General features: G+C 36.4%; 1 protein-coding gene and 1 non-coding gene across 2 annotated transcripts in view; both read right to left on the bottom strand.

Moving 5' to 3' along the window:
* The window catches only part of CNOT1 (CCR4-NOT transcription complex subunit 1), a 96,268-nt gene that overhangs the window by 29,342 nt on the left and 41,713 nt on the right, over window positions 1–25,213 (bottom strand). Inside the window, exons 13-22 of the mRNA XM_001362989.5 lie at window positions 21,469–21,709; window positions 19,443–19,562; window positions 18,473–18,595; window positions 18,087–18,238; window positions 8,506–8,656; window positions 7,215–7,416; window positions 6,408–6,554; window positions 4,727–4,851; window positions 3,555–3,841; window positions 3,043–3,121 (exon numbers count right to left, since the gene is read on the bottom strand). Coding sequence (XP_001363026.2) covers window positions 3,043–3,121; window positions 3,555–3,841; window positions 4,727–4,851; window positions 6,408–6,554; window positions 7,215–7,416; window positions 8,506–8,656; window positions 18,087–18,238; window positions 18,473–18,595; window positions 19,443–19,562; window positions 21,469–21,709 — 1,627 coding nt within the window. The remainder of the gene's footprint in view (window positions 1–3,042; window positions 3,122–3,554; window positions 3,842–4,726; window positions 4,852–6,407; window positions 6,555–7,214; window positions 7,417–8,505; window positions 8,657–18,086; window positions 18,239–18,472; window positions 18,596–19,442; window positions 19,563–21,468; window positions 21,710–25,213) is intronic.
* LOC130456738 (small nucleolar RNA SNORA50) lies at window positions 8,087–8,224 on the bottom strand. The gene has a single exon (XR_008915782.1). It is a non-coding gene; the product is annotated as a small nucleolar RNA SNORA50 (small nucleolar RNA).

The raw sequence follows: 25,213 nt of genomic DNA, 5'->3' as shown, positions 1-25,213 counted from the left end.
GTGGGACGGAATATATCAGACCTTTAATGAAAGGGACAACTTCAATGAATTTCTCATAAAGACCAGAGTTGAACAAAAACTAAAATGCAAACACTATATTCAAGAATAGCATAAAAAGGCAAATATAAATAAGCAATTATAAAATAAACAAAGGATGAAGTGTTTAAAGCCTATTGAAGGCAAGGCCACAAGTGTTCCCTCAAAACTCTAATATTGAGGCAGCTGGGTGGCTCCATTGAATGAGAACCAGGCCTAGAGATGGGAGGTCTTAGGGTTCAAATCTGGCCTCAGACACTTACTAGCTGTGTGACCCTGGGCAAGTCACTTAACCCCCATTGCCTAGCCCTCACACTCTTCTGCCCTGGAACCAATACATAGTATTGATTCTAAGGCTAAGGTAAGGGTTTAAAAAAACCCTCTAATATAATCAAGAATCATAAGGAGAAAATAAATAAGAACCTGGGAATTATTTCACTATCTTGCTGAATTTAAAAGGAGAAAAAGAAATACAACAGAATTCAAGAAAAGTGTTTTCCCAAGAGAATTATTGAAATACAAAGGGAACTATCTAAGTAACTTCAATTTTTTAAAGAGATAAGTAGACAAGATAAGTTAAGGCAGGTAGGAGAGAATGAATAAAAGTTTGGCATGACCATAAAAAACTATTAGGAGAGCTGAAGCTAAGAATGAGCCAAAACTGGAGAAAAAAGCCAAAAATAACATTTTTAAAAAATTTTTTGGATTTTTAAAATCTATATTAGAAGCTGAAGGACAAATGCTTAAGGTGTATTAGTCATACAAACAAGAGGAAAAAAAGGGCAGATTTGCTCAATCTTTATTTTGTTTTTGTTTTCTCTGCCAAGGAGAATTACCATTACAATGGACATTTCAGAACAAAAATAACTAAAAAAAGAGGTTGGTAACCAAAATAGGTTAAAAGAAGGTGTTAAAATATCACTTAGCAGCCCTTGGTAAATTCAAGTCACCTGGTCCAGATAAAACTACATCCTTGAGTAGTAGTAAAAGATCTGTATGTGATTGTTTTGTCAGTATTATGACAGACAAGGGCCACAGATAGGAGACAATGACAAAATCTGCACAGATAGGCTGGCGAGTCCTAGGAGAATTCTATAATAAATCATTAAAGAGATGCTTAGTGAACATATGGAAAAGTTACTAAGAATTGCAAAGGAGGAGGAGTGGGCTTTCTGGAGAGTAAATCACAACATCATTAGCTCCTTAGTTCTTTTTTGGACATTTCACTAAACCAGTTAATTAAGGAAAATTCTGTAGGTAGTAAAACATCTCATGAAGAGATCTCATATTATTTCAGGGAAAACAATGGAGAGAAAGCACAAATTCAGGGTTAGGGGTTAATTTACAGTACATGTTAAAAAAATTTTTCAAAACAAAAAATTGAGTGACTTTAATAGACTTCAAGGAGACAACAGTGTGATCTGGCAGTTAAAAAATATAATGTAAGCTTGGGCTGGATTGAGAAGAAGGTGATGGTTCCCTTTGTACTCGACCCAGGTCAGATCTGAAGTATCGGTTTTCAGTTCTGTGTATTATAATTGGGGGTAGGGGGTGGGGGTGGGGGGTGTATAATACTATCTATAAAGTGCCAAAACAATGGGAAAGCTAAGTGCTTTACAAATGTTATGTCATCAAATCCTCACAACAGCCTTAGGAGGTAGGTGTCCTTATTATCCTCACTTTACACTTGAGGAAACTGAGGAAGCTAGTAAGTATATGAGGCTGCATCTGAACCCAGGTCTTCCTGACTTCCAAGCTTGGTCCTGTATAATGTGGCACATCTTATCTGTCTAAAAGGCACTGTTGTAAATAATTTTATTATAGATGATTTCAGATGTATTTGTTGTAGAAAAATGGACCAGTGAATAAAGAGAATCTAAGGGTTTGTATAAAAAAAAAATGGCCAGAAGGGTGACTTGAATAGTCAAAAGTCCCTGAATCTATATCACTCAGGTGCTGGGGGATGTTTAGCCTAGAGAAAAGGAGTCCAGTGGGAAAAGATGGGAATGGGATGAGGAGCCAAGCTAGTGTGTGTGAAAGTGGATGGCTAGTTTCAAGTAGTTGTAGGGCTATCTCCAAAGGACAAAAAACAGGAAGAATGTGAAGTTGCAGAGATGAATTTTGGTGTAATGATAGGGAAAACCTGCCCACAAGGAATGAATGGGTTGCTTCAAGAGCCATAGGGCTCCCCTTCACTGAAGACTTTTAGCAGAAGCTGGATGGACCTTTATCAAGTGATCCTGTGCTAGCTGGACCGGATGAGACAGATTTCTTTCTACTTTCAAATTCTATTATTCTGATGGGGAAAACAGAAAGGACAAGTTTGGGATTGTCCTAAGCAGGTAGGAGAGTGGTCCAAGAGGATTAACTAATTTAGACAAGTTAACAAATTTTGGACAGGAAGTAGTTAGAAATGTTGTCTAATGCTTGGGAGAGATCAAGACCTATGATATATGCTTAAGAATTCAAGTGCATAGAGGCAATAACTGAAGTTGTAGGTATAGGTAAGATCACTACCAGTAATAAGTGTATCTGAATGACAAAAGACAATAAATTTTAAAGATTGCTAGCATTCTAAAACTTTCACTATTCCACTGCAGTATTATATTAACATGGAACAATCCATTTGCAAATTTGATCACATATCACTGAATTCTGTAAGCACTTATAATTTATGCTTTTAATTAGCAAACCATAAAATTGCATTATTTAAAAAACATATAAATATCATAGCCCTAGAAAGAGATATTATAAGACATTTACACAACTGGAAAAAAGATTACAAAATTATTAACAGATCAATTCTATTAAAGAGATCAATAGTGCATGTCAACTGAACTATTGGCCTGATCTTTCAGAAATATAGAAACTGAGGAAGAAGTTATTAGTAATTTATCAATTATCATTGGTTAAAAACTGTTTATACTCTAACTCAAGATAAAAAGGACTCTTCAGATGGAAGCATTCCTATGTTGTGTTCAGTTTGTGACCATCAAACACACTTACCTCCTGTAGGTGATGAGGAAACCGCATAAAGTGACTAATGGAGGCCAAGTGCTGACAGTACTGGGGATAGTCCTTCAACCTGTCAAGAGAAAAAAAAGTCAGTTCACTAAAGACTCAAGGAACAGGAAAAGAAGACTTCAGTATATACAATGATCTGGTCCACTCCCTCAGTTCTACCCCAAAACACAAGCTAAACAACAGCAATGTTATTCTTACCAACACCACCATCATCATAATACAGTAACCCAACTGCCTAGAATGTTATTAAAATTTATAAGATTTAACCTCAATTAACTAGTGCCCATCTATAATCTTTACATCACACTAATCTGGGTCACAACAGGCACTAAAATGTACATATTCAGATGGCACCATGCAAGAAAAATTCGGCTTTTCTGATCTAGATGTATGCTTCCATCTGAGGAGGAAATCATTAGTTCTATGGATTCTCTAAAACAATCTAAAACAATATTCAAAAACAAAACCAAAAAAAAAAAAACAAGAACACTTACCTATTTTTAAATCTATCTAGTGCAGCGATCCCAAAAAAATACATTTTGGATTCATAAGGCTTGCGTAAGGCTTCAAGAACATAGCGCAGGGCCAGGCCAAGTGCCATGTAGGTAACCAGTCCTTTTTCTATGATCCCACCAAATAGGCAGGCTGTTATGTGCAGCTCTTTATCAGGGTACTGGGGGAAAAACCGATATTCTTCAAACAAGTTCCTCAGCATGCAATTAAACACTTCTCGTTCCCTTTTAATATTGGAGTCCTTAAACCTCTGTAACATTTCTAATACCTGCAAAAACAAAACAAAAATAGTTACTAAGAGCTTCACTCAACACCATTTTTGCAAGAGGATTAAATAGTGGGGCCAAGAAACAAAACTGGAGGACAATGTGTTGTAGCAATAAAAATTTCTCAGAATTTCTAAATGCAATCTGAGCCAGTCTGTAGCATCCCAAGCATATTCACATCTAAGAAATATAAATGATTGTATAGTTACTGTGTTTTCAGACACAAGGTTTGAACTCTGATATCTGTTGGCGGACACTCTTGACCTAGTCATGCTGCCCTTGCTCAAGGCAGACTCATTAACATTTGGTTCAGAGTTGAATTCATTTGTAAAAGCTCGGGTTGAAGTCGACACACCTAACCCGCCCAAAAGGTGTCACCATTACCTTGCCATCCAATCTGAATTGCCTATGCTTTTCTATGTATTTATGTGCTTGGGAGTACCTCCCAAGCCAGGCTGTAATAAAAACAGAAGGCAACCTGGTGATTTTCTCTCTTGGAACCTTTCCCCCTCTTGGACCTCTAACCTCTCTTGGCTTTGCATTCTCTAGCTTATTTCCTTTCACTTCCACGTGTTCCATTGGCTCTCATATTTTCCTTCCAAGGAGAATATCATAGGGGTTCATGCCTGCCCTATCTAAATACTGACTTGTCTGTGTCTCTCATTCTTCACCCGGGTTCTCAGACTCCCTGCTCCTCTTTGGTCCAACCCACAAAGGGAAAACCCCTTCTCGTAGCCCTTGCTGGCCAGGAGATGCTACACAGTCAGAGAAAAAGAAACCCAAATGCCTAAAGTAGACAACAAAAAGATGAAATGGGAATTGCTGGAACTAGTAAAATGGTGGCATTTCACCAAAAGTGAGGGGCTCCCAGGTTTGTCTGTGCTCACCTCATCAACAGACATGGTAGGATGTGGTGGATGATTATAGATGCGCTGAAAATAGCTGTTTGCTTCATCATCGATCTCTTTACTAAAGTGCTGGTTCGCCTCTGGCCACACCTGAGATACGTCCGCTGTTGGGAAATGAAAAGCAACTCCTGGGCATGTGGTTCTTCTAATTCTTCCTTCCCCTCCCTCCCTTCCACCCTCCATGCCCATCCCTGAAACATCAGAGTTTAAAACTTAGGGGAAAGAATGGACCAAAGAGTAATTAAATTGAAGAATTTCATGGTGATGTTACTGTAAACAAATGGACTGCCATAGAAAACCACAGGCTATTCAAGAGGGGCTGAAAAGGATTGCTCCTGAAAATACCTGTTCCAAATGCTACAGTTCCTAAACTGCCAACTTTTTTCAGGAACACATTTTACACTCTTATTGGGGCACTAAGTCCACACTCATAAGATACTTACCCTTAAGCCAAAGCTACAAATTTATGGGAAAGTTTCCCTTTGATGTCTTAAAGCAGAGATCAGTCTATTAAAACCATCTATTTTCAAGGCAAGACAGAGCAGGATAAAAAGTTGGCACACCACACAACACGGACATGCAGACATCTTTCACACCAGCCTCTCAGGGTGGCCAGCTCATAAAACAGACTTCCCAAATGAAATCACTGCTGGTGATCATCCTAACCATTTCACATCTCCTTTTAGGCAAGTGTTAAGGAATTACTTAATTCTAATTAATTACTTAATATTTAATTTTATGAAAGGACCAAAGTTAGTTGTGAAAAAGTATTCTGCTGAATGTAGCAGGACACCTCAAATTCAACTAAAATTACATATTATCAAATCAAACTACCAAGTGATAAGCTTTTAAAAAAAAAAAACTTATTTTCTCTCTGAAGAGTGGATAAATAAGTACCAGTTCCAAGACAGAGGGGTTAAGTGACTTGCACAAGGTCATACAGTGAGGAAGCATCTGAGGTCAAATTTGAATTCAGGATCTCCCATCTGCACCTCTGAACTACCTAGGTATCCCTTTTTTTTTTTAAATCTTAAAAACTTTCTTCATCTAAAGTTGTAGCCAAATCCACAAGCAAGTCAATCTAAGAGCTAACATTAGCAATGTGCTTTAAATGGCTTAGGTCACTTCTCTCCTCACCACATTCCTTGGAGATGGGTGGGGATAACCACTTTACCAATGGAAGAAACTGAAGCTGGGGGAGGTTTTGAAGACTTATCCAGGGTCACCCTGCTAGTTAAGGCCTTGTCTAAGGCAGGATCTGAACTCAGATCTTCCTGACTCTCCACTAAGCTGCTCAGGAGAGTTGAGCTCAAACTTAAAAAAAAAAAACAAAAGATAAAATAATTCTAACAATCCAACAGTCTTTTCTCATATATTCCTAAAATTTCATTTTACTTCTTGTGTTTGAATTTACTGACCATAGGCTACAAAGTTGACTTTTAGAAAAGAAGAATACAACAAATGTCTACTTCAGCAACTTAGGCCCTTGATATATTCCTACTGAACTCAGGACCACTCCTGTCCTCCCTATGAAGCACTATCAATTAAACATTTTTTTTGTTACCAACTGTCTAGGTCCAATAAAACTGACCCAACCTCCCCAGTGCACATTTACTACGGTTCAGTCACATTCACAGTCACAGACAACACTACCACTTACGAGGTTTCATCTTACTCTGCTGGAATGTAGGTTGGTTCAGTCCGGAGGTGCCCAGCTTTCTCTGCACAAACGGATCATTATTCACTGCAGGGAGTCCCAGAGCCGCAGTTCCTATACCAGTCAGGCTGCCTGTGCCAAGACCACCTACTAAAGAAAAGGTAAATGGTAGGAGTAAACTTGTGTGTGTGTGTTCTTAATTGTATTCACCTTTCTCAAATTTAAAGTTATATCAAGTTCTTACTACCCATGTTCCTGGAATTTCCCTTTGCAATGTCAATTTATATGTAAGCATTTCAAAGATCCTTATTATTCTACTTAAAATAATATGATAACCAACCCCCACTTCAAAATACTGTATTTTTTTTTTAATCCTTTTCATCTCATTACCTTCTCAGACTACTTAAACAAATAATACAAGTGCATACACACCTACACACACAACTCAACATTAAAGTATATACTGGAAAGAGACTTATAGACAAGCTGACAGAACCGATGGATTCATAAAAAGATTATCCTCTGTAGTACACTAATTATATCCCCTTCCAAATTGACATGAAATTTTTGTTTCAATCAACATTCAGGGAGAAATTATTCAAATAACATGACTTTTACAAACTCCCAATTAGATTAATTTGAACTAAGTGACTTTCAGAGGTTTCTGTAGCTTACCAAGTTAGGGAACCTCTTGTATTTTCGAGCTATCAAGTTTACTTAGTAGTTCTACATACAATATTAACTCCAGGTGACTAGTCCCCTCACCGCGCACCAATAAGAAACGTGTGGTTTCTAGAATTATTTCCTTACCTGGAAGCTGCGAAGAGAGTCCTCCAATACCACTGAAAGCTGTAGTCTGATTTGGAGTGGAAAGGGGTGGAAAGGCTTTAGCTGGTGACTGTGGAGTACTGAAAGCAGAACCCAAATTTGGAGGAAAACCCTGCATACTCTGGGTGTGGGGGGCAGCTGAACCTCCTATACTAAGAGATGCCATCCCGGCAAGGGGGTCAATCTGAAAAAGACAGAAGACTATCACCAGATGCATCAAAAAAGAGAGGTAACAAATTGGCATTAGCACAAATTAAAGCAATCTTGTTCGGAATTCTTAAAAAAAAAAATTGTTTGTAAACATCTCCTGAAATACAATAAGCAATCACACATTTTAGAAGTATTAAAGTCTAAATATTCAAAAGTAGCATTTTATTATAGAGATTTGCCAAAACTCCAGAACCAGAAGATAAAGCATTCAGAGTACCAACCTGACTGTCAAGACTATTTTACTCATTATTTTAATGAAACTATCCATTTTATTTAATGCCAAGGGATTTTTAAAAACAACTTTAACTCTTAGCCCTCAATTAGCTCCTTGAAGCAAAAACCAGAAGGTAAATTGTGCAGTAGTCAATGAACTATAAAAAACTGAACAAAGGTCACTCAATAATCTCAACCAAAAAAATAAAAATTTGGAGACTTTGTGTGTACTATTATCTAAGAGGCACTTTAGATTAAGAAAATTTTCCAAGTTGGATAATAATCTGCAACTTCCTTCTGAAACTATAGTTAAAGAGTTATTCATTCAAAAAAATTTCTTAAATTCCAGTCTTCCCAGAATAGCAGAGAGTAGAAACATTGGAGTATGTTGCTCTCAGTGGAGAAGGGCAATTAGTGACAAGGAGTAACTTCAATGTACCTTGTTTTTAAAGGAACAATTCAGTTTGAACCTGAAGAGCCCCAGTTATAACAAGTCCAAATATGGTCTAGCACTGTTGCTTGGCCTGAGAAGCTACAAACAAGACATATCAGGTTCAAAGGCAGTGCTTTATTTCCTCAAGAGTACAAGCAATTTTAAAAATCCTTACCAAATCATCTAAAAAATAAACTCATACTGTTTTGCAATCATGTTATAAAGACTAAAAACAATGGTCAACTATGTTCCATACAGATCTACTTTTAAATGTTCAACATGCAATCATTAAATTTAATAGAATTTAAAATTTCTCTCACTTTATTACTTGTTGCTATAAAAATTCACTTTATTTAATCAATATGGATGGCAAAGAGTACTTTAACTTATGGTAACATGTTATCAAGACTTATCTACCTGTACAGGAGAAATGGCATCTAAGCTGCTTGCACTAGGGGGACGTCCTTTTGGCATAACTCCTGGTGGTGGTTGTCGTGCCTTATTCATAACATTACTGCAATTGGCAACCATTGTCAGGATAGTCTCTGACAACTCTTGAGAAACACTCCTGAAAAAGAAAGAGAAGAGTTAAACAAATCATATAACATCCCCAACATATCCCTATTCCACTCTGGTTCCCTGAAACATGAAAACAAACATAAGTACATCAAGTTATGAGTTTCTGGTGTGGGTCTTTGCCTTGTGACACAGTATGATGGGATTGGGAAAAAAAAGTCATAGCTAATACTTTCTCTTGAGGTGTCAATAAGTTACTAAACTTTATAACTTAAGTATAAAGATGATGGATTGGAAAAATGTAAAGAAATCCTATAGAGGTAGCCCTATCTCTACCATTTTATCAAAACGTATAATCTCTGCAGGAATATACAAGCATAATCTATATTTATCTTGCTTCATACTACAGCAAAGGTCTTTAAAATATTAACTGTTAAGTTTATGCTAAATTCTATTAAAGTTCTCTCAGAGCCATATTAACAAGCAGGCAGACTCTCTCCACCAGGTGAACATATGAAGATGAAAGCTACCTACATTTAAAGCTGCTGCTCCCAAACAAAAGGCCATTACTACCTTGTCAAAGCCTTGTGTCTCCCTTTTCCACTCACTTTGTTCATTAAACATTTACACCAAGAAACTACTGGCATAGAAAGGCAGAAGTTATCCTAAAACTGACTTAAATACTTTAACCTCTTTAAACTTTAACTAGCTCTCAATTTCAAAGACAAATATGACTGACAGTCTATGAAATTTTGTTCTTTACAGCATTACCTAATGAATTACAGTTTAAAAATTTAAGACCTGTTTTAATATCCCTTTAAACTAAACATAATACAAATGTTATAAGTTATAAAGTTGGTAAAGGTTGGTAACCTACTGATACCTCAAGAGGTAGGAGTTTCAAAGGAAAGAACATTAATTAGTAGCCTAATTTGCATTTTTAAAAAGTGATTTAACCACATATTTAAAAAAAAGTTAGGTCATCAATTATATTTATATAGCCCATGCTTCCTAAAGAGATTTGCTCAAAACATTGGTTAGTGGAAAATATAACCAGTATTTGGGAAGAAACAGCAAATTTTTGTTATAGTAAAAATGAGGTTAATTATTGGTTTTATGTAAGTAGTTGTTTTCTATTATGATAATGAAAAAGTTGAATTTCTAAATTTTAAAAGGAAAAAAACTAGGATCTATTAAAGTAGTTGGAAATTATTTAAGGGATTTTACGCAGTCTTTTCCTATAAAATAGGGTTGGAATAATTAATTAACTTTCTGAGTCAAGTGGTATAACAGAATAATAAACAGAATAGCAAATGGAAGGGAAACTATAAACTGATGAATGTGTAAGAGTCAACAAGCTATCTCCATAAGGTTTTTCAATATAAACCTAAGTCCAAGACTTCAACTGTTTTAGAACCAATTTACACCACATTAGAAGAGAATCATATGTACATAATAATGACATTGAAAAGAACATAGAAGACAATAATTTCTACCAACTTTGAAAGAAGCAGAAGCCTGTCTACTTCAGAAGTTAATCTCATCATTCAACTTATAGAACTAATTAATATACAAGATTAAGAAACTTCCCATTACAAAACTTACTTTTTGCTGATTATAAAGTGGACCACAGAAAACAGGCAGTTAAATCCTCTTAAGTTATAACAAGTCATTACTTCTTTCCTCAAACAAATACAAACCCTCATTATATACTCTGTGCACCTGGTTTCTTCTCTACCTTAAGAACATAAGCAATGGAATAGATTTCAATTAAAATATTGCAAAATCAAAAAAAGAGAAAATTGTTGCTCTGACTCCTTGACTCCTATACAAACTAGTAACTTACTGTTTTCTCTTGTCCTTTCATCCTTATCTGAATTACTTTTGGCATATTAAATGCCCTACATCCCAATTTTTATAATTTGTCTTTGAGTTCCATGCATACCTATTTATTTTGTAGGCTACCCCTGATCTCAAAAACCTCTTACTTGCTAGAAACCACTCCCTACACCCACACTTAATAACCTCTAAATTCAGTTTCTCACATTTTCAACCACTATATCTAATTCTAAAAAGGTCTTGGGCAACACATGTGAAGAAAAAGGATATCACTCAGGTAACTATAAATATTGCAAATTTAAGCTTGACTTTCTATTAGGGCTAAGGAAAGTAATGTTTATAATAAAGCAAAAGCATGACAACTGTTTTATGACTATAATGAAATTCAAATACCTGTGATCCAGTCTGACTGGTATTTGCCATCTGAATTTCCAAAAGTTAATTCAGTCAAGACAAAAAGTATTTCAGGCAACAATATAAATAAAATCAAATCAATATAGTTTAATAAATATAAACATCAAATGAATTCTATATTATAATAATTAAGAAAAATGCAATAACCTCCCCTTTCTCTGGTCAGCTATGGTTAGTGTGCTAGGGAGTCTGCCCAATTTTGTTTTTTAATCTCAATTCTTAGTTACAAAAAATGGTGGCTGCCTGAGGAGGAAAGATTATGGACGAGATATAGCTGGGTCCCAAAAGTTTTATTGCAGTTTTAAGTTTTACTTAAATAGCTATTAAATAAAATAGCTTTAATAGTTATTGAAACTTAAAACTATAAAGACTTTTGGGGCACTTTCACTTCCAAATACAGTAATGGTGAAAACAAATATCCCAACAAAATAAAGAGAACTCCTGAACTTTTTTAAGAGGGGGGTTGAATCAAGATGCCCAAGTAGCAAGGAAAAGTGGAGCAAGGATCACTCCACAAAGCTCGAAATGCACCAAGCTACATCTTGATGGAGAAATTCAAGAACAAGTCGGGGTGGGGACAGGATTCCCCTCATGCCACAAGTGCAAGTGCTGGGAATGGGAGCCACCTGGCAGTCTCACTACTCATTATAGGTCACAGATGCTGGCAGGCTAAGGGGAGGGATTGAGCCCAAAAAAGACACTCCTGGAGAAAGAGCAATCCAGGTTTTCAGCTGCTTGTACTGAGCAAGAAAGGAGTTCAGAAGTCACCCACAGTCCCATTGGGGTCATTCAATAGGAGGGAGAAAGGGTCTTGGCTCCAGCTTCCAGCCTGACCTTAAGCCTGAAGTGGAATAACATGTTGGGAATCCCAAACCCAAAGGGAGCCTGGTCCTACTACCTGTACAGTAGCAAGACCAGCTCAGATATTCCTGTAGAAGTGTGCAGAACCTGACTCTGGAAAAAGAGCAAATAAACAAAGAGAATTTCACCATAAAAAGCTATTACTGTGAAATCAAGATACAAACCCAAAAGAAAGCTTCAAAAACACCCACAAGCAAGTCTCAAAGAAGAACAAAGCTTGGACATAAATTCAACTAGAATTCCTGGAAGAGACAAAGCAAGAATTAAAAAAGAATTTTTAAATGCTTTTATAAGTGAAATTGAAGTGCTAGAAGGAAAAAAACTGGAAATGAAAGGAAAGGCACTGAAGTAAAAATTAGAACTAGTAAGGTACAAAGTTACAAAGTCTGGTCCAACCAATAAACTTCTTGAAAATTAGGATGAACCAAATACAAGCGAATGACTTCAATGACAATAAGAAATAATGAAATCCAAAGACAAAAAAATTTGGAAGAAAATGTAAAGTATCTCACAACAAAAACAATTAGCCAAGAAAATAGATCAAGGAGAAAGCATTAAAATTATAGGACTACCTGAAAATTTTTGACCCAAAAAGGCCCTAAATAAATTGTAAAAGAAAACTGGACAGTTCTCTTAGAATTAGAGGGCAAGCTAGAAACAGAATGAATTCATCTGTTACCTTCTAAAACCCCGAAAATCAAAACTCCCAAGAACATCATAGCCAAAGTCCAGAGTTTCCAGGTCAAAGAAAAAATACTGCAGGCAGCCAGAATTGTCAAGCACCACTGTCAGGATTACACATAATTTAGCCATCATCACAAGAAAGGAGTGAAGATATTTCAGAAGGCAAAGGATTTAAGGTCACAGCCATAATTAACTCACCAAGAAACACATTGATATTGGGGGGGGAGGGGAGAAGGAGAGTAAAAAAGGACTCCCAAGCATTCCTGGTGAAAAAAATCAGTGCCAAGTAGAAACTCTGAAGGGCAAATGGAGAGGTCAAGAAAACAAAGTCATGAGGAGCTAAACAAGGATAAAGTGCTTATAGTCTAATATGAGTAGATATGTCCTCTATGAAATTCCTTATCATTAGGGGTCTCGGTGACAACAGAATTAGACAGGAGGCCTAAGAATGGTTGTTATGTTCTTGATATTAAAAGAACAGAAAAGGAGAGAAAGAAGAATACAAGGGGGGGGGGGGGGGGGGGGGGGCCTTGACATTTTAACCATTCTCTTATCTGATCTGGCCAAAAGAGAGAACACAAAAATATAGTTAAGATACAAAAATAATTTTACTCAATGTGGAAATAGATGGGGGGAAAGGGACAGACAGGAGTTAGAGAGAGTATAGATTAAAAGAGGAACCACTCCTAAGCAAAACAAACTTTGTACATGTTTAAAAATATATACATACACACATTTTTTTTTTCTGGTAGCAAAAAAATTAGAAACTGATGGTCAATCCCCATCAACTGAAATGTTGAAGAAGTGAAAGCACAATAAATGTGGTGGAATAACTATTATGCTATAAGAAATTATAAAAATGATTATTTCTGAGAAACCTAGAGGAAGACTTATATAAACTAATACAGTGTAGAGGGACCAAACTCACAAGAATAATTCACAAACTGACAGTAATTTCGTAAAGTCAAACAACTTTGAAATACTTTTGGAATTCTAATTAGCTTAATGACCAACTATTACAATTCCAGAGAATTGGTGATAAAATATGCTACCCTTTTCCTTATAGAAAGGTAAAAGACACGAGTACAAAATGAAACCTTTAAAAAAAAATAGCATAGCCATTTGGAAATTTGTTTTAATTCTATTTGTAACAAGGGTTGAATTTTTCTTTTGACATGGGATAAATATTTCTGCAAATTAAAATTTTTTAAAGTTTTAAAAATTATACTGGGAAAATTAAAATAAACTAGCATAAAGCAAAGCTCAGTCTATGAAATGTTCTAACCAAAGGTTACAATACTATTTAAACATTAACCAAAATATATAACCATTAGATGAAAAAGATTCAAAACTAGCCAGGAACAGAGCTTATAAAGTTTTAGAAAATGTAGAAAATGAAAAAAAAAAACCTACATCAATTAAAATGAAATTAACATTTTTTTATTTTCTGGAGACTGTGGCACCTAAATTAATCAATATAGCAGGTATGGTTCTATGTCTTATGCTTGGCATTTTCTCTACTATGGAATACAGACATAAAAGAGTAAAGACCGTAGTTCAGGTCCCATCTCAGGGAACAAGACACTTAACTTTTCTCTCTTCCTGTTTTCTCATCTGGAAAAGAGGGATAAAATAGGGCTAATAGCAATACAGACCTACCTCATGGGGTTGCTGTGGGGACCAATTCTCAAACATATAGAAGTTTGCCAACCTGAAATTGTTATCTAAATGCAAGCAATTATTGTTGTTATTCTAGAGTAGCAGCTAATGATGCCAAATAATAATAATAATGCTTTCTTCATTGTATAAGTATATAAAATGTGAATCACCATGACAGTAAAGGTGACAAAAATCCAAGATGAAACATCATCATTGGCAGATATGGAAAGGAAAAAGTCCTTAAAGGCACTTTCACTTAAATGTTGAACCCCCAAACTAAAACTGTTCTGGTTTCTGGAATGTACACAATCCCCTGTTAGATCTTTATCCAAAATCTACTGAAAATTCTTCTAGGAACTCTTTATAAACTATCCTTTCTATCCTTATACAAGGAGTTAAGATTTAAAACATTAGCTCTTATAAATGCTTGAAGTGAATGAAGTTTAGGAGGCTAGCTAGAACTCACCTGAACTTATGTTTGGGGCTTTTAAGTCATAAATATAGACTGTGTGTCAAATGTGAGTTACTAGTCTGGCTCTCTATAGAAAAAAAAAATGAAGAGGATATAAGTTAGGGGAAAATGCATTCTTAATTTCTTTCATACATCAAGAATCTCAATGTATTTCTTCAATAAGGGAGCCCTCTGACCAATAAATTGAACATTTGGCATTTTTTTGTCCTAAAGTTTAATGGTGCAACAACACATTAAAGCCTTATGGAGAAGAATGCTGGCATCTAACCTCAATGCGCTCACTGTCCTAGTATCATATATCAGAGACCAAAATAATGGGAGTGGAAGAGAATCTGATCTACTAGACACTGACTGTGTCCAACTTTTAGACTTTCTTATAGTTTAGCTGTTTCAAGTCAAATCTAAAAGCACCTACACTAAGTATTTACTGTATATCAGACACTGTGCTAATCACAGGGGATGCAGTAAAAGTTAACATTTATAGAGCATCTACTGTGTGCCAGGCACTGTTCTAAGCATTTTACAAACATTAGCTCAATTTGATTCTCACCCAGAAGAAAGATGCTATTATTACCCCCACATTAAAATTGAAAAATCTGAATCACACAAGAGGTTAAATGATTTGCCCACAGCTACTGTCAGGCTGAATATGAACTCAGGTACCCTAGAATAGTAGAAACTCTACCCTCAAAGACCTTACCTTTCAATGAGGTAGACAACATACAAATAAACAGAAAATTTCTAGGCAGAAACATTATGAAATGGTAGTTAGGTTTCTAGGCTAATCCATAAAGACCTATTTAACCCATAATGTAAGTAAAAAAATATTGCATATTAATGCCAAAAATGCAGAATACTTCTTCAATGATAGAATTCAAGTTTCTCTCTCTTGAATGCTTGTGCTTAAAGAAAACCAAGTTTGGTGTTATAAGGTTATGCACTTTAAAGGGCTTTTGAGATATATAGTACTCATTCCTAAAATCTAACTTCACTTCAAAAATTACTCCTTATTGCAATCATATAGGCCCATCTTTAGCCTTGCTTAATCTTTTCAACTCTTAAAAATTAAAATATAGGGAGGAAGGAGCCAGGAATCATAGCACCCAACAAATTGATGAAGGTCCTCATTCCATGTCTTATGAGAATGAGTTGAAGGAACTGGGGCATGTTCAACCTAGAAAAGATTCAGGGTGGTTGGTGGTGGCGGGGTGGGGTAGGTGGGGTGGGGGTGACAGCTGTCTCCAAGGATTTAAAGAGCCTTTTTTTTTTTTAGGTGGTTGGATTAGACTTCTTTTGTTTGGCCCTCAGAGGGCACAAGCAGCAACAATGATTGGACATTGTAAAAAGACAAGTTTAAGCTTGATGCTAGGAGAAACTTACTAACAATTAGAGCTGTCCAGGAGTGGAATTGGCTGCCTAGAGGGGTGGTAGGTTCCCCCTCCTTGGAGGTCTTCAAACAATGACCACTTGTCAGATGTGTTAGAGTAGAGATTTTTTTTTCACGTATGGGTTGGACTAGATGGTCACTGAGGTACTTTCCAACTCTCCTATTGCACCAACTTTCCTGAGGAAGATTACCGAGAGTGGAAGAAGTTGTGGGCCTTAAAATAAAAACAGGATTAGTCCATTATCTTAAGAGTTTTAGAAATGACTTTTAATAGATGAGGAAATTTCCTACACTGCCCAAGAGGTGGCACTGCTGCACAAGACCATAGTAAAGGGAAGGAAACAATATTATGGGATGCTTTCATGCTAGGTATTCATTAAAAATTTAGGGATTGGTCTTGGCCAGATCCATTGCCCCACTTAACATATTACTGTCTGAATTTCAGGGACTAAACTCAAGTTCTTTAATCCAAATTATTATGTCTGATATGAATAAAATAACAGAGCAAAAACAAACCTTTTTAAGTAAAGATGTAAAGTTCCTAACCGATCTCTAACCTGAAGCATTTCTAGCTAATGTTGGTAAATCCTGAATCCTTTTCCAGTTCAGTTCAAACTGCTGAATAAATGTACTAGAACATGGGCCCCTCAGTGATTTTGTACAGGGCAAAAATTAAGTCTAATGGCTAGCCAAATACCACAGCAAAAATATTTTTAACCTAATCACAATGTGTCAAAATGAGAAGCAATAGTTCTATTAGGAGGCAGCATGTCAAAACAGAAAGCTAGCAAGATTTAAGAAAGCCCCTCCTAGGCTTCATGGACAGGGTGGTCCATTAAGTATGTTGTAAAGAGAGTGACTTGTGAGGCAGAGAGTAGAAGGGCCTACATTCCAATCATTGGCTATAGCCAGTGCAAATGCAGACAAAGACAGCAAATGGAGTATGGGGGGAGGAGGGGGTCAAGAACAGAAAAAAAAGCCAGTTCGGCTAACTTCCAGAGTGTGAGAAAGACACTAATATTCAATGAGGCTGGAATAAGTAGGGATAGACAGAGATCAAAGGAGGAAGACAGTACAAAAATCTAGGTGAGAGGTGATGAGAGATTAACTAAGGTGATACTGGTGAGTGGAGAGAAGGATAACAAGCAAGATCCTCACAAGGTCAGAGTACCTGGCAGACAAATATTCAGAGGCTGATGAAAGGAATAAGCTATAGCTTTTTAAAAAAAAATCTTATTTTTTCTGAATATAAACTGAATGAACAGAATTAACAGATTTCTAAGTAAAGCCTTATTTATAATGAGAATGTAGGACTAACTGGTAATCTTTTTTTAAAAGTTTGGCTAAAGTCTTCAAAAACAGTTTAAATATTCGCTGTGAAATTTTAACTTATACTATTTGTCTTGAAAATAGTCCCAGAGATAATGCAAAGTTCACCCCTGAAAAAGCCAAAATACTATTGAATTTTTAATACAACCTGGGTAAACCCAGCAATTCATTTCTCAGGTTTTATGAGAACAGTCTTTGCCTTCAAACTATGAAAGTTCTATTAAGTGAAAAGCAAATTTAAGTATAATAAAACTGCTTACACAAAATTTTTTCCAAAAAAGCTATTATTTACGTTGGCTAGACTGAGGTACCCTGGGCACACCATCACATTGCTGGTAGAGCTATAAGGTGGTATAATGATTCGGCACAATATACCACAATGACCCTCTAACTCAAAAGAAATTCCAAACCAGAGGTTAGAAGCCAAAGACTAAAAATTCTCATATACCAAAAAATTCATAGCAAGCCATTTAGTGATATTAAAGAACTAAAAACAAGGTGAAACAAATTGGGAAATGTCTATACACAAGTGTTATGTGTGAACTCAATATATATTACCACACTGTAGAAAAGAATGCTAAGTACTTATTATAACCATGATATAGGCACAGAAGAGTGGTATGTGGAATGCAACCTGCTATGCTCAGATATAGTCAGTGTGTTCATTAAGTTTGCAGAATTGCTCCCTCCTCATTCTTTTTTAGTATACATTACAAGGGAGTAGTTTAACAGATGTGGGAGAGAGTGAAGAAATATATTCAAAACTTAGTGAGGTGTAAAAACAACCACCATTTGTTCCTAACCCCAACATTTGAAATAATTTCCAGACACTCTTACCCTGCACAAGCTTGTAGACAAGCCAACATCGTTGCCAGTGTTTCTGGAGGAAGTTGAGCACTTTTAGGCTGATCTTTCTCTGGGGCAAGGCCGCCCAAGATGGAAGGGCACCGTCTCTTTAAGAAAGTCATACAGGCCTGGATGAAGGGCTCCTGAGAAAGAGAAAGTCTCAATCTGTTTGAATTTCATCTCAATCATTATCAGACAAAAGACAACGTACTAAGCTACTAAGTTCAATAGGGTTTTAGGGGGACAGGGATAGGGAGCTGAGCTATGAGACCACAAACATTTTCCACATCTTCAATGCTACATAGCTAGATCACTTCTTTAGCAATTTTTCATCACCAGAGTTAAATTCAGAAATGAAAGGAAAAATCCTGCTTTACCCCATGCTCCCGAATTTTATCTGTGAGCCATTTGTCAAGTTTGAGGTATTCCCGGCGAGAGGCAAGTGCAGCAAGGTCAATAACAAAGGCAAATGGAGTACCATTTAGCAGCATTGACAAGGCCTAAAGGAAAGAGATTAGAGACTGCTAGTCAAAAGATCAGTGACTGCCCCTCTCTGCCGCGCTCTCTCCAGCCCCTCTCCGTCACAGGCAGGTCTCTGGGTGACAACACAGAGCCCAGCACTATTGGGAGCATGCCGTCGTGCTCGCAGTGAGAGCCAGTGCTCTGCATGTGGGAGCACGGCGCCACCTGCCCACTCAGCCTGGAGACCTGGAGCTCAGTGACCGCACAGAGGAAGACAACGACTTCGCTCAAATGGTGGATCGGAGCTGTCCATAACCTGTATCTGAGACGTCTCTGCACAAGCTTCCTCTAGCAAAAGCTCAACTAGAACGTCAGGAGTACAAAGCACACCCGAGCGTGCAATAACGAGGCGACAGATGAACTACCTTCAAAAGGCCCCGTCGGCCCTATACACCTGCTGTGCTACCAAAAGCTGCACCCCAAATAAGTCAAAAGTCCATAGAAAGGCGATAAGACACCTCCAAGAAACATAACAAAAATATCCCATGGGAAAATAGCCCAAAATGGAAAGCCTTCAGATGGCTTAAAGACCACAGAAGCTAAAATACAATGAATAGCTAAAAAACTTTAGACTTTCCAGAGGCACACTACTACCATCACCTTCTGATAACAAGGAAAGTTTTGCAAAAACAAAGTGTGCAGCACCTGCTGAGCAAAAGTAACAACTAGCTGACCTAACAAGGTGGGAAAAAAATCTAAGTCCTGATACGGTCAAAGCTCACTACACTGTCGATTCTTCCTAGAGGTGCCATTTGTAATTGAATAGTGATGTGAGTACTACAATGAACCAAAAAAGGCAATGACAAAGCATCACTCCCAACTCACCTTCAAGTCCTGGGCCACATCAAGAATTCGGGACAACTTGGCTTGGTCGTACTGTTCCCCCCGCATATACCACTCGGCCATGGCGTGCATGATGAGCTGGCGAATCGAGGGAGACTGTCCCTAAAAAAAGGGAAGAGGCAGAGGAGCAAGGCCATTTAACTGCTCTCTAGCAACAAGCATTTCACAGCTCCATCTTAACTTTTACCAGAGACCATCTACAGATCAAAAGCATGAGCAGCACATGGTTATACAGTCCAAAAAAGATAGATTCAGAATATTGTAACATTTTGGTAAAACAAACAACAACAACAAAGTTTAGTAGAATCACGAGAAACTAGTTTATAACTAGTTAAGACAAATTTTATCATGTTAATGAGTCTCTGCTTAAAAGTTTCAAATCAACTAAAAAAGAAGTTTACTACAATAGTAAAATGGAAACAATTTTAAGGCACGGAACCCTCTTGGACCTGTGGTAAATTCACTCAAGGACCACACTTAAAATTAACAAGATACTGCTATGTTTTAAATTTAAATCTAAGGGTAATTAACTTCCAATTCTCAATCACCAAAAAAATTCTAAAAAATTTTCAGTCTTAAATTAAAGGTTGATCAAAGCTGAAACACCCAACCATATATTTTTAAATATCATCCATATTATTTCTTAATGCTGTTTTAAAGAGTTTGCTCTTAAATTATAAAAACCCCTTGATTATCTATATCGAAACTTTGTTAACCTGTCTAAACTGACCTAGAAGACACTATTCCATTTATACATATGAAATTTTTCTCAACTCTAAGATATATAGGGCTGATATACATTTGTGACTCAGATGTTCAAGAATAAGAGCCATTTGTCAAGAGTTAAATGGTGAAGTTATAAACAAGCAGTTCTCAAGAGGAAGAAATTCAAACTATCAAAAGCTACTGGAAAAAAATTGTCTATGTTCCTTAGAGAAATACAAGTTAAAACAATTCTAGAGTAAACAAAGTTGACAAAAAAAAAAGGAAAACAAGAGATTCTGAGTGGCTCTGGGAAAACAGATATGCTGAGTAGAGCTGACAACTGGTCTAGCCATTCTGGAAAGCAACTTGGAATTGGGCCCATAAAGTTATCAACTGTGTATTACCCTTTGACCCAGCTACCCTACTGCTAAGTCTATACCCCAGAGATCAAAGGAAAACAACATGTATAAAAATATTCACGGCCCGGCTTTTTTGATGGTAGGAAAGAAACACTAAGGGGAGTCTGTGACATTAATAATAAAATACCGTGGACTATAAAAACAGTAAGCAAACTAAAGCCTATATAATTATTTGTAGTGCCTTAAAACAGCACTCATTTATTTAACTTAATGAAATTAAGTTGTACATCTGGAAAATAAAAAATTTTATGGCAGTCTTCAGTATCTCAAAGTAGAAAAGTCATACAAAAAAGAGCTGTGAGACTTGGACTAATAGTGGCAAGATTTTCTAACCACTTTGAGGTACATTCCTAAATTCTATAGGGGGAAAAATGATAAAGTTGGCATGATTTCCATACTTTACACAATCCTCTTGAGAAAGGTACAACAAAGAACAATGTGTGTACAATCAACTATCAGGTAGACACATGTCTGAGTACTATGGATAGGTCCTATTTGGAAACTAGTGAACACAAGAAGTTTAAGAAAGAGATACAGGCTTTTTGGAAGCAAGTACAAATAACTGAGACATGGAATAGGATGTCAGAAGGAAATATTCGGGAAAATACTCTACCTATGAAAAATCATGAAAAGTACCCCATTGTCACAGAAATGACATTAGACCTAGAGCTGCTAGGAACTTCAGCTGATGAAACTGAAGCAAAAGGAAATTCATACACCCAGAGTCACAGAGCTAGAAGTCTGTACCTTGAACCTAGGCCTCCCAAGACATTTAGCACCATAAAGCTTCATGACATAAATGGAGAATCCACTTAAAAGGACAATTTTTTCCTGAGGAAAAAAGCAATTAAATAAAATTAATTAGCAAAGTAGTGAATTCTTACCTGCCCATGCCAGGCATAGTGCAAAATAATGGCAGAGTTGGGATGATTTCCAAGGAAAATTGGCATCAGGGTGGAGATGAGTTCATGGCGCAATGTGTGCCAAGAAGTGTTGATCTGTAGTAAGGCCAATACCAACATATCTGGACAGTGCTTGATGGGAAAGCTGAAGAGCTGTTTGACCTGCTCATACTGCCCCACCTCTGCCAGTCGCAAGAGAGATTCAATCAAGTCCAGGCTCTTCCTAACCAAAATAGAAGTTAGATGGCATATGAGAATTCACATACAGAAATTAAGTTTGTTGAATTACAACTATAATTTACCAGATACTCAGACCAAGATGCTGTGGTAAAAAATTATTAATTACCTTAAAGTTTACATGTTGTACAATATTATTTCTTGAGCAATATTTTTTGGTTAAACTTATGCTGAAGAAGGTATAATGATTAGTACAGTAATGACCCTCTGAGTTATATGAGCCAAGTATTTTTCCTAAGCTTCAACATCTAATCACAAACTGCCTATTAGGCATTTCAAAACGGACATCCCAAATTCAACATCTTTTCCCTGATCTCTTCTTGCTTCTACACTTTCCTATTTTAGTCAAAGGTACCAAACATTCTTCCCATCTTCCAAGTTTCTAACTCTGGCATTCAACACCTCTGTCTCTGTTGCTTTGCATATTTAATTGGTTAATACATTTTGCCATTTCTACCTCCAAGATATCTCTTTAACCCCTTAATATCCACTCCAAAAGCCATCCTCTTGGTTCAGGCAGTCATCACTGCTCACCTGCATTCTTATAATAATAGCTTCCCAATTAGTCTTAGTGCCTCTAGTCTTTTTCCACTTAAATTCATCCTACACATTGCTACCAGTATGGCTTTTAAGTGCAAACCTGACTGTAAACCCTGGTCAACCAACTTGAATGGCTGCTTATGGCCTATCAAGTCATCTATTCATATATTAAAACCCAATACAACCTAACCCATAGTTCTCTTTCTAGCCTCATTAAACATCATTTCCACTCTCAAATTCTCCTACTTAGTCAAAGTGGGATTTCACACACAATATTCCACTTTACTACCTTGGTTCATCTGTACCAGCTGCCCATCTCCTCACCTCTGCCTCAGAGTCACTCTCTTCCTTAATGCTCATACATCACCTTCTGCATGAAGCCACTCTTAATGCCCAGCCTTCCAACTACCTTGTGTTTAAACTACTTTCAGCTTATTTGTAGCTTTCTCTTAGTATTTATTCTGTATAGACATATATGTATATGTTGCTGCCTCACTGGAATGTAACATACAGATGAAGAGGGAATGCTTCCCTCCCACCCAGCATAGCATCTGGCACTTCATGAGGCACTTCATGAAAACTTGTGTTGACTTTAGTGCAGATTTGAAATTTTTTTAAAAGGGGCAAAGTTATCGTCAATCAAGAATCAAGAAACTCTAGACCAAGAGGTGGATGGAACTTTAGATTTCACTAATTTAATCCCTTCCTTCCACATTATACAGAAGAAGAAACTAAGGGTTTAGAGAGTTTAAGTTTACACAGTTGCCCAGTTCACACAGCAGAGACCAGATTTGAATCTAGGTCTTCTTTTCTTTAAGTCTAGGATAACATGTACAGCACATCACTAGCAAGTCTAGAGGCAGGCCTGAGTTTAAGAACAAACCCCATACACACACTTTATCCCAGATTCTTTCTAGTTTTCCATGAAAGATAGCATTTTTCCCCGTTTCAAAAAATATTGAAGTAACATAAAAAGTTAGCCTTTCTGAATTTCAATAAACTTATGCTTCTGACTATAAACATTTTGGCAACACACTGCTTAATCAGTCTAAAGAAACTACTCTATGTCTACACAGTCTAAAGAAATACTTTAAAGAAACTACAACAAAAGCTCAAAACACAATAGTAATGGGAATGGGAAGTGCTAATATGTTGGGTAGGGACACTAAGGCACTGTTGTGGGAATTGTGCATTGATCTAACCATTCTAGAGAGCAATTTGGAGCTATGACCAAAGGGTTATAAAACTGCATATACTTGAATCCAGTCTACCACTAGATTTCTATTCGAAGTGATTGTTGAGTTTTTTTTCCCCCAAGGGAAAAGGCCTTATCTGTAGAAAAATATTTGTAGCAGCACTTTTCATGATACCAAAGAGCTGGAAATTGAGGGGGATGATCATCCCACTGGTGAATGGCTGAACAAGTTGTGGTATATGATTGTAATGGAATACTATAGTGCTCTAAGAAAATGGTGAATAACAAGATTTCAGAAAAACCTGGGAAGACTTACATGAACTGATGCAGAGTAAAACTGAGCACAACCAGAACACAATACTCAGTAATGGTAATACTGTACAATGAACAACTGAATGATTTAACTATTCTTAGCAACACAATGATCCAAAACAAACCAAGGGACTCCTGATGAAAAATATTATCCATAACCAGAAAAAGAACTGACAAGTCTGAATACAGATCAAAACATACCACTTTCCACTTTATTTTCTTCATTTTTTAAAGTGTCTTCTTCCATAACATAATGAATATGACAATGTTTTATAAAATTAATATCAAATTGTTTACTGTCTCAGAAAGAGGGGATTAAAGGAAGAGAGAGAATTTAGAATTTGAAGTGTTAGAAGACAAATACCAAAAATTGTTTTTACATATAATTGGGGGGAAAAAATGAAGCATTACACAAGGAAAAAAAAAACCACAAACATATATTTAATCAGCCTCAGTGACTTATGATAAATTTATTCAGGGAGTATCTACTAAAATCTACATGGCATTCTCAGATTTAAAATCAACCAGGGTAGTAGGTAAAAATCAAAGAAACAGACTAATGCAAACTTAAAAGCAAAGGTTGCCAATTCTTTGGTTTAACTTCATTATCTCACAGATTTGATTGCCAATAGGAGTGCCTTCTGTTTAAGCTCATGACAGCTTAATAAGCCTTTAGGGTCAGAATCCTAAATAAGATGGAAACATAATTCTATGAAACTTTTTTCTCTCAGTAAAATGACTTAACAGTTCCAACTCTGCAAAGCATCTCTATAGAAAATGGAAGAGAGGATTTCAAGAAATTGTGCCCTCAAATTTACAATTAGTAATTTATGACAAAAGCTGAAATATTTATCCATAAAGGCCCCAAAAGGGAAGAGAATGGACAAAAGTTACCTACCTAAACAAAAGGAAGCTAGAACATTTTGCTATTTTTGCAAGTTCAAAAATAATTAAGTACCAGGACAGAAAACAATCCCTGTTTTACCAGAAGAAAATACATTTCAATCCCCCATAGAAAAACCAGCATCTTAGTGGAAATAACTCTCTTTACATGCTATCAGTAATTGAATGATTATTATGCTATTTTAACTTTACCTCAAAAAAGAAAGAGAATTGAAGAGGAAAGGGGAGGAAAAAAGAGAAAAAGAAATACTTAGCACTTTTTCAGGAAGTATGAAACTCTGGCCTCAAATCCAATAACCACTTATTACATTCTCAAATTCCTGATTTTGGAGCAAGCCTAATGTCAGACAGCTCAAGAACAAAGATTTAAGATACAATGCTCACACAGGGAAATTTGGAGAAAATATTATCAAATAACTTGTCTCTTATATGAAATGAAAACCCACAAGGGAACAGGTAGAGGAACACTCTATAACAGTAGACAAACTACAAAGTTAGGGCCATTATTGCTGGCTCATAATGTATTGAATTTGTTGGCTA

The sequence above is a fragment of the Monodelphis domestica genome, chromosome 1 (assembly GCF_027887165.1).
Source record: "Monodelphis domestica isolate mMonDom1 chromosome 1, mMonDom1.pri, whole genome shotgun sequence".
Lineage (NCBI taxonomy): Eukaryota > Metazoa > Chordata > Mammalia > Didelphimorphia > Didelphidae > Monodelphis > Monodelphis domestica.
This window is presented reverse-complemented; position numbering and strand designations above follow the sequence as displayed.